Consider the following 19,793-nt stretch of genomic DNA (forward strand, 5'->3'; position numbering starts at 1 on the left):
TCGCTTCAGTCGTGTCCGACTCTGTGCAACCCCATAGACGGCAGCCCACCAGGCTCCCCCATCCCTGGGATTCTCCAGGCAAGAACACTGGAATGGGTTGCCATTTCCTTCTCCAATGCATGAAAGTGAAAAGTGAAAGTGAAGTCGCTAGTGAGGCCTAAGAGGTCCATCTGGCTTTTACTTCGAGCAGGTCAGACAAAATAGTGGGAGAAGTTGATGAGTTCAGAGGCTCTGGAATAAAGATAACCACAGACACCTGCCTGGAATTCCATATATCACCTCATGGGGGCAGCACTGCTGACTTGGGACCACTTTTCCTTTCTATTTGCTCTTTCTGATACACATTATTTCTCCATAAACCCTGTGAGTGGAAAAGGAGGGAGGGTCTTGGTAGGGCCTTGGGAAGACTGTGTTCTCCTTCACAGCCATGTTCAGTTATTGCCGGCATGTGGCGGGAAAAGTTGATTCTGTATTTCCTTTGTAGGATGCTCAGGTGGATTCCATCTCTGGAATAGTGTATGTGACAGAAATTGTTTCTTTTGTGAAATCTGAAATAACTCAGTTTTAAATTCACTGGAGCCAGGAGCCTTTTTTTTTTCTCTCCCCCATAATTTTTTGATAACCTCCCTAATTTCCTATTCTTGGTGTGTTCAAGCCTCTTAATTTTTTTTAACATAAATAAGAAGCTATATTATATCCTCATTGTAACCTTAGAGTGGTGTTCCATCAAAACTTGTAACAACCAAGCATCTCTGACTCACCAAAATGAGAATTATATTTGTGTAAGGTATGGTGGGTTTATGACTCTGAAGTTAGTCTTGGTTGAATAAACACCTCTTTGAGAGAATTTTTTTAGATGGAGATTGTTTAAAAATATGATACTAATGTGATTTAAATGTAGTTGGTCAGACAAGGAGATATTATCACCGTTGGTCATTGTTTTTATAGCAACAGAGATTCTTCCTGTGAATAGAGAGAATGGAAAAAAAAAAAAAAAACAGAAAAAGGATGGTAATAATGGAGGGCAAAGGGAACTTGCCAGTTGCTTTTACCAAGTCATGCTGAGTTCATGTTCTCAAATAACTTAAACTTCCAGATCTCAGCAGGGCTTGAAACCATTATGGTTTCACACGCTGCTTTATATTCGTTTCATAACATGAGTTAGGATGATGAAATAACTATTTATTTAGTGTATTTGACTACTGGGGATTCAGGGGGACTCATGGACTTTGGAAGTTAAGTAAACAGACTCTCACTGGGTCACCGTTGGCTCTTTTTCTGTGGGTATAGCACTTATCACACTGCCCTGTACATACTGAGTAGCCCATCCCCCCTCTCCACTAAACCTTATTTTTGCATATGTATCTATGGCAACTAGCACAGTGTCTGGCACATAGATAATGAAAGTTTGTTAAATACATACTCCTATCTGGAGACAGATTCAGATAGGATGACAATTGAAAGTGGATTTCTGGTGTTTTGACATGGGTATATGAAGCCTACTTTGACATTTTACCCCAAATTAACTGTAGTTTGAAAGAGTGGTACAGATAAAATAAATTGGATAGATATGAATGAAAAATTCCTACGTGAGAGAAAAATCACATTTCTCTTTTTAAGGAGAAATTATTTTCTCAGGGTTTTAAAGTGAGGACATTAATTCTGAATATACATAAGAATTGGATGAACTAGATAAAATGAGAAGGCTGGCATAGAAGTAAGCAGGTGAGGAAATGGGTGGTAAGGAAGGATGCACTTATAAAACCTGTAACTGGTAGACAGTGGTAGTTTGATAGCATTTTGCAAGATCACCAGAGAAGAACACATAAAAGGTCTTGGAGGTATTACTGGCGTGCAGGTTATCTGATACTTTGAAGGGATGTGTAGAGAGTACCTTCTGCTTCAGCCTTGTCTTGGCAGGGAAGTCACAGGAACACTTCAGTTTCTCTTTATCGGTCTGGTTGATATGGCAGGACTTTCACAGTTAAGAATGATTTGGCAAAAGGGGGATTCTGAACTTCCTGCCTTGTTATGTTACTGTTTATTGTTCTCCTTTTGTATATTCTCTTAATCAACCCTGTCTCCTAACTGGTACTGACGTAAGTTCCAAAGGAGGAGACCGTAGCAATGAAAAAGGCACAGTTCCTGCCTTTAAGCTTTTAGTGTAATAAGGAGACACATACCTATTGTTCAGTTATTATTTATTTAAGTTATATAATTAAATTGTGTAGATTATATTGCAACACTGAGAGGGCACAATTATTTCTTCTTGGAGGACTGGAGAAGAATGTACTCTTTGATCTGGATCTAGAACAGTCACCACGGTTGACTGTGAAGGGACATTTCTGGTAGAGAAAATTCTCGGTCAATGAAAACATGGAGTTGTGGGTGTGCAGGGCTTGTTCCAACAGTGAGATGTACAATCACTTTTATGCTTTTCCCAAGGACTCTGTTTTGGAGGAAGAAAATTAGCTGCATTTATTGGTATTACTATCCTATTGGTGTTATTATTTTTTCTTTTTCAGCATCGAACTGCATTTTAATCAGTCATTCATAATAAATGTGTATCCATAAAAACAATAGAAATGATGTGAACTTGTATTACAGTTGTGATGCTGATAAACAGCCAAGTTAAGTAAGCTTGATAGCAGATAGTTTTCATTCATATTGGTCACAACTCCATATAACACTTATAAATTTGGGGGGCCTTTTCTGGGTTTAGTGGGAAAGATGACATGTTGAACAGCTCTGCCACTGGCCCAGAAGGATGTGGTACCTTTTGTGCCACATTTGCTATTTCTGCTGTAAACCCATAAGTGTTGTTTACTTTTCACTCATCCCTTAATGTCACCTGTTCAGTTCAGTTCAGTTCAGTCGCTCAGTCATGTCCGACTTTTTGCGACCCCATGAATTGCAGCACGCCAGGCCTCTCTGTCCATCACCAACTCCCAGAGTTCACTCAGACTCACATCCATCGAGTCAGTGATGCCATCCAGCCATCTCATCCTCTGTCGTCCCCTTCTCCTGCCCCCAATCCCTCCCAGCTATTACTCCCTACTTATGGCCAAGGTTGATGAAACACCAGATGTGTTTAATTCTAGTGCTGTGACTCTCTGACACATGATGTCATCAACAACCCATCAGAGCTTTTGAATAACACAAAAACTACTGAGTTGATGTAATTCTAGGCAGAAACTAAGCACTTGACATGTTAATTTTGCTTGTGTAGGTTTATCATAGGTAAACGGAATATTTTGAGATATTCACAGCACGAAGACCCATAGTGTACTTTTAGAGATTGTAGGGGATCTACTGTTTCTAGGCTAGAAGCCTCTCAGGTGCGTAGTAGGGAGAATGTTTCAGGAGACTGGAAGTAGTTTGGGATGTCCCCTTTAAACTATGTTCAGGTGTGTTGAGCTTTATGTATTGGTGAGTTACTGGATGTTTGAAAGTGGATAAGTAACACAGGTCTGATGTTTGTTTCAGAAAGAAAGTTCTGGGAACAAGATTGAGGATGGATTGGGGAAGGCAGGAAGCTTTTCTTGACTGAACTCATTTTGCTTCCACCTTAGTCTTCTGGAATCTCACCATTCCTCTTTCATAACTTGGGAATCTCTTAACTGGTTCATCTCTCATTCCTTAATTTTGAAACTATGGTCACATTTTTCTTCCTTCTTCACCATTGGCTGTCCTTACTTCCTTATACCCCATCATTTAAACTGTCACAGACTGACGTGTGCGGCAGCACACATCCTGGAACTGTTCTTCCCAAGGTGAACAGTGATGGCTAAGCCTCAGATCAGAGGGCTGCTCTCCCTTTTGGAACTGTTTGTGACATCGGATGGCCATCAAGTAGTTCTTTAAGCTGCTCCCCTTTGATTGCCTTGATGTAATTCTCTCCCTTTGCTCTGAGCTTTCTAGCCATTTCTTTCAGTCTGTATGGTCTTCTTTTTCCTCTGCCTTCACCTTAAACATTGCATTTCCTTAGAGTCTTATCCTTTGGATACTCTTTCCTTTTTGTTTTCTAAGCTCTTCCTGATGAAACTCAACAGCATCCTTGACAGTCCTGAAATTTGTGCATTCTCTGGGTTCATATTTTTAAATTGTCTCTCATTTGTAGCACAGGTACCCAAAATTAAACATGAAACCAATTCTGTTATCTTTGTTAAAAGCATAAACTTTAAAAGAGGATAACTCTCATACAAAATGAACATATGTCAAAGATTTTATTTAGCTCATTAATTAATGCAGGAACCAATAAGATATTAAAGTGAAAGTCTCTCAGTCGTATGCAGCTCTTTTCGACCCCATGGAATAGTCCATGGAATTCTCCAAGCTGGAATACTGGAGTGGGTAGCCGTTCCCTTCTCCAGGGGATCTTCCCAACCCAGGGATGGAACCCAGGTCTCCTGCATTGCAGGTGGTTTCTTTACCAGATGAGCCGCCAGGGAAGCCCAAGAGAAAAAATGTCACACCTTTTACAGTCAAGACAAGGAGTGCTGAAATGCCTGTAATACTGGTCGGTATGACAAGGCAGTCATCATTTCCCTTAATTCTACTGGACGCAGTTTGTCTTTGTGTGAATAAGAATTATTTGCATTACTCCCCAGTTTTCCGCAAGTTACTTTTTTTCCTAAAAGTGAAAGTAGGCTTTTCAAAGATAAATAAAAGCATGCCCCTCCTACAGGAATAGGTAATCCCTGGAGGCTCCAGGCATTGGAAAGCTGTCCAGTAATTTTTTTCCTCCCCATTTCAAAATCTTCCACAGTTTCCCCCTGCACCTTATCCACACGTGATGCCCTCTTCCTTTATTCTTAAAATAACATGGTTCACAGAGTGACTATAATTAGAAATATCACTGTTCTCAACGTGATTGATTCCTGTACCCCTTTAATCACTAGAAGTCTTATTTTTTTCTACTTCTTAGTCTCTGAAATCTGTTTCTCCTTCATTCCATTCTTTATAATACTGTCAGAGTTATCTTCCAAAAATACACACTTCCTACTCCTACTTGAAAACCATTTTATGTTTGAGTAGCGCAGACAGTTCACACTCTAACACTTGAGCATGGCGTGTACGAGCCCCTACTCCTTTCTTCCCTAAACCTCCGCAGTGCCTCAGCGTCACCGAATCTGTTCTATTCACTATGCTTCTGAACCTTAGCACTTGCTGCTCCCTTTGCCTGGAACAAATTTTGCTGCATCTTATTTACTTTTCAAGATTGAGCACTCATTTCATGCCTTATGTGAATACTGTTACCAGTGGTCTCAGGCAGAGAAGTCGGTGCTTAGTCCACAGCTTTTCTTGCTTGCTAGGTTCTTCCTGTACATGGGGGAGCTCTTGAGGCCAGGACTTTTGTTTGTCTTTTTATCCCCCTTTGTGTTCAGCACATGGCTTAAATGCCTTGCATAACTATTTGCTGAGCTGAAAATAACTAAGGTTTTTTAAAGCTCAGGTACCCAAATAGATGGTTAACAAACTGAAACACAGGAACAGATCTGGATTGTGACCATGCTGAACTTGAGATATTTCTGTTATATTTAGGAAATGTTCAGGAGGTACCTCAAAAGAAGAGGAGCAGGAAAACCAGATCAGAGTGTCACTCTTATGCGGTGTAGAGGTGATACTGCAAATGGTGGGTGTTGCTGTGAGCGTGTGCAGACTGAGAAAGGAGAGGTTTAAGAGGGTAGTTGCCTGAGTGGCTGCTGGGCAGGGAACAGGAAGAGAAATGGAACTCGGAGCAGTTAACTTTCTTCCTTTTTAGTAGTCTAAAGAGGTAGTGTAATAATAGTCTGGAAGGAAAATCAGGTGTTATTTTTTTTTTTAAAGGATCATTTGTGTGTGAATTTCTTTCAAAAATAGGATGAATATATATATTTTTAAGAACGAACTATTACTGTATTTTCATATATTATTGATTCTTGGCCTTTACCATCCTAAATGGTTTCTATTATTTGTATAATCGAAAATTTTTAATATGAAACTGGTTGCAATATCAAATTATTGCAGTTTACATCTGTTGAGATCAAACAATTCATTATTTCTTTCAAGGACAAGAACATAATATATTTTTGCCTCTGGGGAGGGGGAATGATCATTTTCACAAGAGAAGGAAGGATTCAGTATTTTCTTTGCTTGTGGGTTTCCTCTTATTCACTTTTGATCTAGATATTGGTGGTTATGTTCCAGTCCTCCTGCATATGCCCAAGAGGATTGGGAGTGGAGTGAACACCAGCAGAAGCACCATTTTTTCCTGTAGAGATTAGAGACAAGGAGCTTATTGCCCTGCTTGTCAAGGCTCAGGACAGAGAGGAGGAAGAAACAAGTATAAAGGTTTTGGCTTTGGAAAGAAGCTGGAATCTCCTGACCCTGGGACCTTAAGATCCACAAAATTGCTGAAAGAAAAAGTACTACCTTATTGAAAGGTAAGACATTACACTGTTTTAAGGTTTAAGCTCTTATAGCCACATTAGCATATCTTTATAAGCTATGAAATCAAGCAGTCATTTCTGCCAAGCCCAGGATTTTGTGGTAAGCCATCCCACCTTCATGGTGAGGTGGAAACCTGGGTGGCTGGGGAGATGTCTGCAGTGAGGAGAGCCTTTACAAAATTTCATTCAGTTTTGAAATGTTATTTATTGAATGCCAGGCACTGTGCTAGGCCTTGGATATACAGAGATTAATGGATGACCCTACCTGCCTTCTAGAAGTTCTCATTCAAGGCAAAGATAAAAACTCTGATGATTACAATGTGATAAGTGCTATAATAAATGGGTAATAAGTGTAGTAAGAGTTGTCTGAATCTGTCTACTATTGTTTATGTCCTAAGGGTTAATAGAAGCTCATGAGGTTGGGTAAAAGGAAAGAGAAAGAGCATTTGAGTTAAAGTGAATTATCTCTTCAGACATAGATATAAAAGAGCATGTTATACTTAAGAAGAACACACCAAATTCCAGAAGTTGCTATCTAATGTTTGCTGTGGGCAAAAGGAGAGAGAGTGATGAGATGTTGCTAAGTAGGTAAACTCAGGCCAGTTGTGGAGGCCCTGTTGCATGCCGAGGAAAACTGAACTCCCCTTACTAGCCACTGGGAAGCGCTGGAGATGACAGACAGAAAGACAAACTGTGAGGCTACTTAGGTCCCAAGATGGGCAGGAGGAAAAATAGATATATGATATTAAAATAAGAATGTACATGAAACTCTTTAACTGGGTCCCAGTCTGTCTTTTCTTTTCTCCTAATATTCCTGGTGTCCTGTGTTCTTATTAGGTTGATTCTAAACTCAGTAGGTTCCTGAAGAGTAGGACTTGATGACTTAGATTGTTGAGACTCCCTAACCCCTCAATTTGTGCCAAACTTGAAGCAACCTTGTAAAGTGTATTATGCATGGCTCAGCTTAAAATCCATTTTCTTCATTCTGGACAGAAAGCTATAAACCCAGTAAAGAAAGAAGATTGTGACTGAAGAAATGCTATAACAAGGGAAACGCAGGCCTTCTTGTCTCTAATCATGACCAAAACAGGGTCATGAAGTTATGGGCCCCAGGGAAAAGAAAACCATTCTAAGAGAAGTCAGGCTTGACCCTGAAACCGTTTAGGGATGAGGCAGTTTGAGGACTCATTATAGAGGGACCTCAATAGACCCTACAGGCTCTGGTGACAGTAAAGAGCCCAGACATAAGGTATAAATTTTGAAGTTGCTGGTGCTGGAGCATTAGCTGACCATCCTGTTAATGAAGCTCTGGGCTGGATGGAGTCACAGATCTAGGGGCCAGGGAGAAGATGGTGACTTGGGGTAAGACATGGGTGAGATGCTTGAAGAAGGATATCTGCATTCCATGGATTATGACCTTTACTAAGATAAGAGAACAAAGAAGAGAGCATAGCCACCAGACGCGTGGTATCCACAGAGCGCATTTCAGGGGCACTCAGATCTCGCTGGATGCTGCAGCCAGGAGTGCAGACAGTCAGACCCGGCTGAGGGCTCTGCGGGGATAAGGATGCTGGAGGACTGGAGGAGCCTCACCCTGGGGGCAGTTAGTTTCAAAACTTGTCATCTAGTTGGAGCAAGGAGAAGAATCGTGTTTGAACAAATACATTTCAAAAAGCATCTGCCAAGGCTGGGAGGCTGAGTTTAAAAGGCAATAATTTCAGGCCAGAAACAGCATATCTATAAAATTAGTCCAAAAAGCAAAAAAAAGGAGGGAGGATGGAAAAATTCTCAAAAAGTGTCCTGAAGTACTCAAAATGAGGTACATCAGATAGGCTTTAGTCTTCAGAGCTATCTGTATGACCTGTAACGTTTTACCCTCTTTAGGTTAGAAGCTCTAGAATATGATGATGGCTTATAGAGGAGAAATGGACTGACAGCTGAGGCGTGTGGCGTGCGGCTTGTAGGCTCTCAGTTCCCTGACAAGGGACTGAACCTGGGCCGTCGCAGTGAAAGCCTGGCATAGGATCACTAGGCCACCAGGGAACTCCTGAGAAAATCTTTTCTGATGAAAGAGAATGTACAGGAAGTGAATTTGAAAATACCAGCCTGAGCTCAGCTTCCCTTATATAACAGATGATTCTCATATCGGCTCTCCATATAGTGCCATGGAATATACTTTAAATATATTTACATCTAATTATACTAGATACTACTTCATCTAGCTTCAAATTCTAGTCAGAGGTAAAAAAATATTTTGAATGTAATGAATGTAAGAACCGTTACTGAGAATGTGCTCATTCAAATTCAGAATTCTTTTTTTTTTTCCAAATTCAGAATTCTTCATAGGAAATATATAGTGATTTTAATGGGTACAGGAAAGATTTTGTCATTAGCAAACTTTTTATTTTAAATCTAAGAAACTGCATATTGGAGGACTCAGGAGGAGGCCCTGAACAGATCCAAGCGCCTCTGTGGTTACAAAACACTAAACGTAGATTTTGAAATGGTTTTGCTAATAATCTGCAGCTTTGTGAATGTTGAATAATTAATCATAGAAAGAAATCCTCTAGGTTTAAAAAAGAGTTTTGTTTTCATAATGGTTTCTGTTGTACTCACTTACAGATAAAAGAATTTGCTGTGGTTTTAGTGTTTAACATTTTTTCTGGAAACAAGACAAGCTGAAAAACAGGTTTTTGTGGGATTAAAAAAAAAGCAAATCATAATTTAATAGCTTTTTAACCTATGTAACTCAGTAAAAGATTGGCATTTGTACCCGTTACAAATTGATTAAAATTACAGAAGGTTTTAAAAAATGTTTTATTTGTAAACATTTGAGCAACATTTCAGAAGGCTATAATTTTTTCATCATGTTTACACAATTAAGAAAGAGCTATATACTACTTTTTTATGAACTGGGCTGTGAAAACGTGTTATAATAGTAAAGGAGTACATATGTTTAACATGTTTTTGTATGATATACGTCATTTGATATTCAAAACAGCCCTGTAAAATTAGTACGGGAGCTATTAATATCTCTGTTTTATAAGTGGAGAAGAGTGAGGCTCAGAGAGGCTAAAATTTTTGCCTAAAGTCACAGAGGTAGATTTTGACCATTCTACTCCATCAATGTTTCAGTGTTTCCTTGAGGTGAACATAATTTAGTTTTGAGGGCATAGACTGGTTTTGTCTATTTTGTTGTTATCTTCATCTTTGCTTTCAGAAGAAAACCTCCTATACAAGGCTGGGAAATGATTGTGAATATATACAACAGAAATAAACATTCTTTTTTCTGTCAACAGTTACTGAGTGTAGGTGTCAGCATGCTCTTAAAGTTTAAGAACAAATCTATATCCTTATTAGCACCACAGCACTGGCTAAATAAGCATAGTTCATTGCTATTGAAGTGTTTTTATTTTTTCCAGGAGGCCTAATAGTACTCAAGAATTTGAGGAAAAATTTAAATTCTGCTTTATACCTAACATTAAAGTTCTGGAAACAAATTTGTGTGTGCCTTTGAAGAATTACGGGAAATTTTTTTGACAATTTGTTCTTTTACTCAGATTGACTATATAATTATAAAATTCTAGGTTTGACGTCAACAGATTATTAACTAAGGCCATTTTATGAGCTGTCATATGAAACTGGGCATCTTGTTATTTTTATTTTATAGGATGAAGAAACTCGAAAAGATTATGACTACATGCTGGATCACCCAGAGGAGTACTACAGCCATTACTACCACTACTACAGCAGGCGCCTGGCCCCTAAGGTGGATGTGAGGGTTGTGATTCTGGTCAGCGTGTGCGCTATTTCAGTGTTTCAGGTGGGTATTGTGGGTATGTTCATCTACGTGCATGTGAAGGAGTGCACGTTGCCTAGTGCTAGTCATTAAAACTGAACTACAAGTATGTTTTTGTGCAGTTTTACTTCCAGTTCAGATTAATTTTTTATGTTAGAAAAATATTTAATCAGTTGATAGTATTGGAATCTTTGACGGCAGGAATCGTGCATGTCATTATATAACGACTAAAACTAATTACCAAACAACAAACCCAGATCTCTTCCTCATTGCCCGCTCTATATTTCCCATATAACAGCCAGAGTGAATGTCAACTAGATCCCTATGGTTTACTGGTGGCCCTTGAGCAGCACGGGTTTGAATTATGCTGGGTCCCCTTATACTCGGCTTCTCTGCACCAGTTGCGGTCCTCGTTACAGAAGCACACAGTGGAGGCTGTTGACTTGGAGGACAGGGAGGAACCGTGTATACGTACAGTTGGCGCCTATGGAGGGCCAACTATGAGTCACACGCAGAATTTCAGAGGATGGGCCCCTCGTGTTGTTCAAGGGCCAAACTACTTTCATAGGACTTTTCAATGATTTCCCATTAAACTTGGGAAAAATCCAAATTCCTTAATATGGTCTAACAAGTCCTGGCATCTGCCTACCAAATGCCAGGAGTGTAGTGCTTGCCACCATTGCAACAAACAGAACCCTCACACATCTCCACATGACAGCTTAAGGGCACTACTGCTCCAGTTTCAAAACCCCTGAAACAGAGTGAAAGTGCTACAGTAACTTTATGTTGTTTTACTATATCACAGAAATATCACTTCAGCCTGAAATGAGTTTTCCCTACTGTAATTCCTAAACTAACCGTACCTATCCTATCCTCCTCTAGAGGGGAAGAAAACAAAAAAAAGTGACTGGAATGAAGCAGTTTCCTAGTTTCAAAATTACTTCTCCAGTTTAATTCCCAGAAATGAAATTCAATTTCTATGACAAGAGAATTCCTATTGAAAACTAAGATTGTATATTTTAAATGTTTCAGCTTTTTTAGTATTGCCTTTTCAACAGGAAGAGGAAGGGCAATTTTACTTTTCTGTTTTAGATAACATAATACTCTCGTCACTTTTTTTTTTCGCGATTAATAGATTGCTTCTATAATATTTTAGGATACTGGTATAATTGCTGTATTTATTCAGTAAAATAGCTGAAAGGTGTGGTGAGGTACTATATGAGGAGTAGGACTCTTTCTGATAATAAAACCCTTTGTGGTTGAATATATTTAAGAAATAGTTGAATGTTTTCCTGCCCAAATAAGTAAAGATTCAAACATACTTGAATCTTTCAGTTCATAATATGATGAACATTACTGTGGTATGTGCAGATGGTTTAGGAAATAGATAAATATCGTTGCCTGAGTCTATACCCTGTGATTGTTTGAAAGAAACTCCTTACCACCTAGTTTTGCCATTTGACTCCTCCAGTAAGTAGACTGCAACTTTAAAGAAAGAAGAGAGATTTCTTAACTGTGATCTAAGGAGGCGTCGGATGGTAAAGATGTGGGATCAGCAGGTACGGTGTGATTCCCCTGAGCATCCTCTGATCCTGGGTGTCTCCTGTGGAGAATCACCGGCTTTTTGGCTCAGCTGATGACTTATCTGACTTGTCAGTCCTGAAGATTCCTATGTCCACACAGCTATTATTCAACTGTATCTTTAACCTACAGAGTAAGATCTTTGATGTCTCTGTTTTTAATCGGAATGGGTTTTTTGCAGGCAGGGTTGTGTTCCCCAAGATGAATTTTGGTAATAAAAGTGACCCGTTTTTCTTTGTTCAATATTCTAGTTTTTCAGCTGGTGGAATAGCTATGACAAGACGATCAGCTACCTGGCCACGGTGCCCAAGTACCGTATCCAGGCCATGGAGATTGCCAAGCAGCAGGGGTTACTGAGAAAAGCCAAAGAGAAGGGTAGAAACAAAAAGTCCAAAGAGGAAGTTCGTGACGAGGAGGAGAACATCATAAAGAACATTATAAAAAGTAAAATAGATATAAAAGGAGGCTATCAGAAGCCCCAGATGCGTGACCTTCTCCTGTTTCAGATTCTCTTAGCTCCTTTTCACCTGTGCTCGTATGTAGTGTGGTATTGCCGATGGATCTATAATTTTAACATCAAAGGCAAAGAATACGGGGAAGAAGAAAGACTGTATATCATACGTAAATCTATGAAGATGTCAAAGTCTCAGTTTGATAGTCTAGAAGATCATCAGAAAGAAACTTTTCTTAAACGGGAGCTTTGGATAAAGGAGAATTATGAGGTGAGTAATGACTCTGCTGTGATTTTTACTGTTATCTTCCTTACCAACTTAAAACTAAAGGATCACAGAAGTGTGCTCTAATTTCTGAAATCGAAGAGTTCAATGTGGATAAAGATCTTTTGTTGATAATATAACTAGTAATTATAACAATATAACTAGACAATAAAACTAGCGAGTTTTTAACCTGTAAATTTTTCCTTTTAAAAGATGAACTTCAAATACTTTAATTTACTAATGCTAAACATTTAAAGAATGGTCTAATTTGTTATGTTAAATTGCGCTGGGATAGAATGTATGTTTGCAAGGATGTCACCGTTTTCTGTTAATTGCACTAAGTAAACTTTGACCGTAACATCATATGGAAACCTGAACTAATTTTATGGCTGACCCAACCAATGTATGAAAAGCTTTCACTTTTAAGTAGTTTAAGCAGCCCACTATACAATAAACTGTCTGTCACGGGTGCTATCCTGGGCTGAATTATGGTATTATGTGAAATTATCTTAGGCATACTTCCTGAAATTTGGAAGGAATGTCATTTCTTTCTAAAATTTGATATGGCTGTGAGATTGGTTATGAAAACTTGTCCATTTAACTTCAACTGACATCCACTAAAGATTATAGAAATGAAAGATATTCTTTGTTTTTAACCTCTGTGGTTTATTTAACCTTCTTTGGGAACTTTAAAAATATTTTGAAAAACCAATAATTATCTTTGAAGATAAAAGAAGTTGTAAGTTCAGTTTGGAGACAGAAGTATTTATAAGGTCACTTTGTTCCTTGGTTAGGATCAACATATACTTAAAGTCATCTGTTAAATTTACTGAGTACCATGTTAAGAAAATTTATGTTGATTCTTTAATATTGGATGTTAGTTGTAGAGAAGAAATGTTTAAACCCTTTAAACTCACGTATAATTTCAAGGAAGAAAAGAATGTATTTCCAGGTTATAGAAATCAGTGGAAAAAAACACTAGTTCTTACATGAGTTGTTGTTTTTTTATTTTTTAATTTAACACTGAATGTTAAAGTGCTTAATTGCTTAGTATTTTTTGGTGCATGGTCTTCAGAAGACAAACCAATACATCCATTGGAAACTTTTACCTAAAATTATATTTGAAACATGTAAACATGCTGTTGTTGTTCCGTTGTTGTGTCCAACTCTTTGCGCCCCGTGGACTGCAGCACACCAGGCCTCCCTGTCCCCCTCCATCTCCCGGAGTTTGCCCAAGTTCACGTCCATTGAGTCAGTGACGCTATCCAGCCTTTTCATCCCCTGCCGCCCTCTTCTCCTTTTGCCCTCAGTCGTTCCCAGCATCAGGGAAACATGCCGTAAAGCTAATGAAAATGTTTCTCTTTGGATTGTCAGGTCAGTTTGTGTTATTTATACTTATAGGTCTACAAACAAGAGCAAGAAGAGGAACTAAAGAAAAGACTGGCAAATGACCCTAGATGGAAAAGATACAGGAGATGGATGAAGAATGAAGGCCCTGGACGGTTGACATTTGTGGATGACTGAAGACCGCTGGAATGCTGCTGTGCCAAACCTTAACTGTGATACTATTTTCATACCTGAATTATTTTAGCAGTGTATCGACTGCACCTCAGCAGCAACTAAAATTCCTCAAGAATTAAACAGAATAATGTAGACATTTAAACTTTCCCTTCAAACTTTATACATAAAACATTTATGATTGTTCAATTTTTATAATCGATTTGTGGATTTTGTTAAAAGACTTGACATGAAGATTTATTAGTTGCCATTTAAAAGTTTTATATCTTTAGTTAAAATTTTGACATGAAAATTTATTAGATACCATTTAAAAATACTATGTGTTAAGTGTTTATTCTTCAAAAGTGTTTCCTTATTCTTTGTTATAGTGCTACATTTTTCTGCTTTTGTGACCTCTGATAGTTTCACAGAACGTAATTATAACAGCATTTAATAACGTTATTGAGCGTGTCTTTCTAGACACAAACTTCTTCAGCAAAACGAATTCAACTATCATGTCATCTTCATGACAGTCATTATAGGATTGAAATAGGTTCAGAATATCTCTCTGGGAGAGTCTTCTGCTGGGCTGTCTCTATACTATCTCCCCCAGTCATAATATTGTTAATAAGATCAGAAACTCTCCAGGAGAGTGAATGTACCTTCCTGTCCTTGTGGGATGGTCTTGATTACAGTCATTATAAGACTATAACTGTGTTCGCAAACATTTCTCCAGAAGAGGACCTTGTAAGAAGGTCTTTTTGTACCACAGCATTGCTTTCTTAATCCTCCCTTCAATTAAAAAAAAAAAGAAAACAGACAGAGCGGAAGTAGTGTAATGAGAAATTCATATATTATGAAGTCCTTGATGAAAAATCCATTTTATGTGAGCGTCTTTACATGAATTTAAACCAGAAAGAAGAGGTGCATGGGTGTGTGCTGTTCTATCAGACAATGAGATGTAAACGTTTTATACGTGTGGAAGTGAAAGTAATTCACACGTATTTGAATCGAGTGTGATACTGGAGCAGAGTATCAAAACACATTCATGGTAGTTGGTCAGTACTCCTGTTAAAAGATACACCCCAGCCCATCATAGTAATAAAATGGTTGCAATATATCCCAAGTTTGTTGATATGCCATTTTAAGTCAAAGATTAACATATTGCTTTTGTATTATTTTAAAAGATGTAGCATAAAAGTATAGCATAGTAGATAGGCAGAATCAGTTTCTCCTCAAAGGAAACTAGTCCTTTCAAGAGCTCAGCCCAAATATCTGACACATACAAAGATGCAGGAGGGAAAAGTTCACCATACTTGTTAATATAGCAAAAGATCTGAGGTGGATTATTTATTTCTGTGAGTGAGGGCCTGTTACCTCATTAGAAAATTAGGGGAGCAGCCTGGCTAGATTATCACTAAGGTCCTTTTGCAGCTCTAAAATTATATAATATTTATATTTTTGTAGACTTCAGATGAAAGTGTTTTATGCATCCATTCTTTTTTGGGAGGGTGGAGAAGTCACAGCCCTAAATTATAGGAAGCTGTGTTTCAAACCCCAAATGCCCAACTCTTAACCATAGATAAATGCCTTTTAAAGGTGCTGCAGTTGTCTGTAGAGTCAGTAATCCCTCTCAGTGAATGTGTTATCGTACATTTGACACACAACAGTATTATCTAAGAATGAGAGTGTGTACCATGTGTTACGAAGACCAGAAAGAAATGTAGGTACTTGCACTTCTGTTAAAATTTCAAATAACTTAATGATTAACTGTATTTTTTTTTTTTAAACCTAGTGGTAAGGAAAAATAAAAGGACTGAATGTGTTAGCATTCATAAAGGTTGACTGATGAAAACAGTGTATCTTTGGATATTATTTTGCATATATATGTTAGATTGCTGTATTTCTTTTGGTCTTTATATAGGAATCTCATTTCTGGAATTGTTCTGGCAACCTGCTTACCTGGTAAAAGTTTGGTCTGTCTTTTGGAATCATGGCCATTGCATGGGTAAGAGGAATGGACTCTCCTTCACAGGACTGTGATTCTTCTCTCCCCTTTCCTCAGCAAAATGGCTTTATGCTTCAAAATCCTGGAGGAAAGGAAGGGCAATTAGTTGTATCACAAATGTCATTCAAGTATCCTGGGTATCTTTACTGTCTCCTTACACTGCCCATCCCCACCAAAAACCCAACAGCTTCTCCATTTTAGAAACATCTGGAGAAGAATCTTGAGTAGGGGATCCCAGAATCCCACTATAGTTAGAAAACCTTTCTTGAGCTTCATTTTAGAGCTATCACCATTTCCTTTTTACTTGGAATTCAGGAGTTTACAGAGCATAGTTGCTTCTTGGTTTCTGTTCATCACTTCATGTAATTGAGGTCTGTGCTAAAACTACCCTTAGAGTTACATTCACATCAAATATCCTCATAGCATATTCCAAAACTGATCCTTCCTTCATTGGTCTAATTTCTTTATGAATTCTCTAAGTTCTACAAATTATAGGTTGCAGTTTCATAACACATCTATCAAGTAGGGACCATGCCTAGAATTTTAAACACTACAAGTGGTATACAGAAATTTAAAATAACAAGTGGTATATGGAAATTTAAAATATTACATGAAAAAATAGTTCAGTTTACAGAATTGACAACTATTTTAGTACTATTGAATGTACGTTTAGAAAATTGTAGTTTATTTCCTTTGAGATTATTTTTTGGACTGAAAGGGCAGTAAACTTTTTAACACCCATGCCTTGGAAATATTTTCCTTGAGTGGAAGTCAACTGCTAAGCTTACGTTCTGCTAATGTTATAAACCAGTGAGTTAGCCCCAAACTGAAAGTTCTGTGGAAATTAAAGACAAATGGCTTTTATTAGACATTAGTATGAATAGCTCTAGCTACTTAAAGACTTTATATCGGACATGGTCTCTGGAGTTATAATTGTGCCCTTGAGGCAGATAAATGTTGACACCTATACTAAATAGTTGTGTATGGATGAATTATAATTTTATTTACAAAATGTGATATTCTTCACATTTAAATATGTACTAAGGCCAAATCTGAACCCTAATAACTAAATAAAATTTGCTAAAGAAATTAACTTTTCTGGTTTCCTCATCTGTGAAATGAGGGGATCTTTTTAGAGAATCAGGACTTAATCTATAAGCCTGAAAATTTATATAGGTTTAGGGTCTTAAGTAGATTAGATGGCTTGCAATTGAGAAATGTTACACATTATTTAAGTAAAAAGCCTACATAATTTGTCATAAACTTAATCAGCTTCTTAAAGGATCAGAGTATCCTTGACAGTTGTGTATATAATGGGTCACATGACTTTAGTTCAGAGACATACGGGATTTCTTACAGACTCCTCCCCAGCTTCATTATGGGATGAAGAAACTTCCTCCCATTTCACTGTGTCTTCTTTTATGACCTCAAGACGAATGAGCAGAATTCAGTCACATGGTTCAGGCTTTGCAGCCAGATCAAAGTTTTGCTTCTTGGCCTTTTGGCTAAGATCAAGTTTAGGATGGGGACTTCCGAGGTGGCACAGTGGTGAAGAATCCACCTGCCAATGCAGGGGATGCAAGAGATGCAGGTTCGATCCCTGGGTTGGGAAGATCCCCTGGAGTAGGAAGTGGCAGCCTGCTCCTGTATTCTTGCCTGGAAAATTCCGTGGATGGAGGATCCTGGTGGGCTACAGTCCATGGAGCTGCAAAGAGTCGGAAGCGACCGAGCACAGACCAAAGTTTAGTTCCTGGCCCTACAAATGATTAACAGCTTGACTTTGGACGAGTTAACCTCTGAACCACATTTTTCTCATCTCTGATAGTGATACTAACTTCATAGGATGATTATGAGAATTAAACAAGATGGGGTAAAATGCCTGGCCTATATTAAATGTTCAATAAGTGAGTTCCTCTGCCTTTCAGAGAGAACAAGACAGTCATTTTTGTTAAAAATCCATGGTAATACTGTTGAGTGATTACAAACCTGTTGTTTCTTTGCTATTTTAATAGGTATTTGAGTTCCTTACTTTGTGCAGAGTACTGTGCTAGAGTGAAAAGTCACACTCCTTAGCGTTGGGATTTGTGTCTTAAATCAGCTGCCTGCCCCTTGTTGCCCTGGGGTACAAGGTGAAACAGCTGAGATTACAGCTCAGAAAAGAATGAACTTTGAGAGCAAATAATCTGCTCACTAGTTCAAGGCAAACATTTATGGAAGGGATATTTCCAGCAAAATACAGAGGCATGCCTGGAATGGTTGCTCAAAAAGACATCAAGTAGCCCTAAGTTACACTGCCTCCCAAAGTCTTAAGCAGCCTGTAAAAATCTCTGCAGAGAAGCTGAATCTATAAACCTGTTGGTGAATCGTTCACTCCTGATTCATCATTCTAAGTTCTAAAAATAATGCAGTGGGTATAAGGAAGTAACATGGATTTTTATGGTACATTATATTGTGTCACATTATATATAGTTGTTAATGTTTTCCTGTTTTTAGAAAACTGAAGGTAGCAAAAGAAAACACATCATTTTATCATTTATTAGAGAAGAGTGATTTAAAGCCTCTTTTCTGGAAAAAATAACCCACTGTTAAAAGGTGACAAAATACATATTAGGAGTGAGGAATTATAGATCGTAACAGGGAAACAAATGAAATATTTGTCTTTAGAAGGACACTGACATTTCTAAAAGTACTGAGGTTCTTAGAAACAGTGGAAATTTTTATCTTAACCAAGGGGAAAAAAATGTGTAACAGTCTCTAACACACTGGTGACCTTTTACTGAAGTCTTGTCTCCCCAGCTTCAGTTCGTTTTACGTCTTCATCCCAGATTAATATTCCTAAAATATCTTACCATGTGGCTACCCCACTGCCACAGACTTCTGTTTCTTTTGAGGTCTCCCGTGACTTGTAGTCTTAACAGCTTTGTATCCTCTATTACTCACTAGAGCCTTCTTCATTCGTTAACTGATTCCCTGGCCTCCCGTTCTCCATCTTGGAATGCGTTCCCCTTTTGGCTTTCCATCCGTCACACACACATATCCAAAGTCTAGGTCTCACCATCTAAGGTGAGCTTTTCCTAGTCCTTCCAGTCTCTATCTTTGAATTCTTTGCCACATCTTTTTAAACACAACTTTTCTGTCAAGAATTTAGTCCTGTTTCCAACATGTACTTTCATTTTTTGACTAGAATGTATGTTAAGTTCCTTGTGAGAGAACTTGCCCCTAGAGGGCTTTAAAATTTGTCAGGAGACAAGAAAAGTTCTTTTTAACACCCCAAAGACTGAACACATAGCTCATAAGATGAATAGAAAAAAATGTTCAGCCTCAACAGTTAAGATATCTAAAAGACTTAAGGCACCATTTTCCATCTATTAGGTCAGTAGACATAAAGAACCACAATATAGATTTGTGGGTACAAAGAAATAGCCTTCTGGTGGGAATAACTATTGCTATCACCTTCTGGAGGATAAAGTGGAGAAAACTTTTAAAAACTATTTATCTTTGATCCTGTAATTCCACTTTTAGGAATGCATCCTGAGGAAATAAAAGACATGCACAAAGCTGTTTGTTTAAGGCGGCCAGCACAGTGTTAAAGAATAGGGCAGTAGCTGAGTAAATTCTGATCCAGTTGCATAATGGAATACCACACAGTCATTAAAAATAATAAATAAGGAGTGTATCTTTTTATGACTGCCCCTGGATCGTTTCTAGTATCAGCATTCTGGTTTTCCTTTGGGAAACTGATCTTCCCCTTTCAGTCTACA

The 19,793-nt window shown here is 38.1% G+C and overlaps 1 protein-coding gene across 1 annotated transcript in view; it reads left to right on the forward strand.

Annotated features, from left to right (window-relative positions):
- DNAJC25 (DnaJ (Hsp40) homolog, subfamily C, member 25) overlaps positions 1 to 17,265 on the forward strand; it is a 20,853-nt gene extending 3,588 nt beyond the window's left edge. The window contains exons 2-4 of the mRNA XM_010843577.1: positions 10,102 to 10,254; positions 12,063 to 12,533; positions 13,929 to 17,265. Coding sequence (XP_010841879.1) covers positions 10,102 to 10,254; positions 12,063 to 12,533; positions 13,929 to 14,051 — 747 coding nt within the window. The 3' untranslated portion in view covers positions 14,052 to 17,265. The remainder of the gene's footprint in view (positions 1 to 10,101; positions 10,255 to 12,062; positions 12,534 to 13,928) is intronic.
- The last annotated feature ends 2,528 nt before the right edge of the window (positions 17,266 to 19,793 follow it).

Source organism: Bison bison, unplaced genomic scaffold (assembly GCF_000754665.1).
Source record: "Bison bison bison isolate TAMUID 2011002044 unplaced genomic scaffold, Bison_UMD1.0 scf7180017864183, whole genome shotgun sequence".
In the NCBI taxonomy this organism is placed as follows: domain Eukaryota; kingdom Metazoa; phylum Chordata; class Mammalia; order Artiodactyla; family Bovidae; genus Bison; species Bison bison.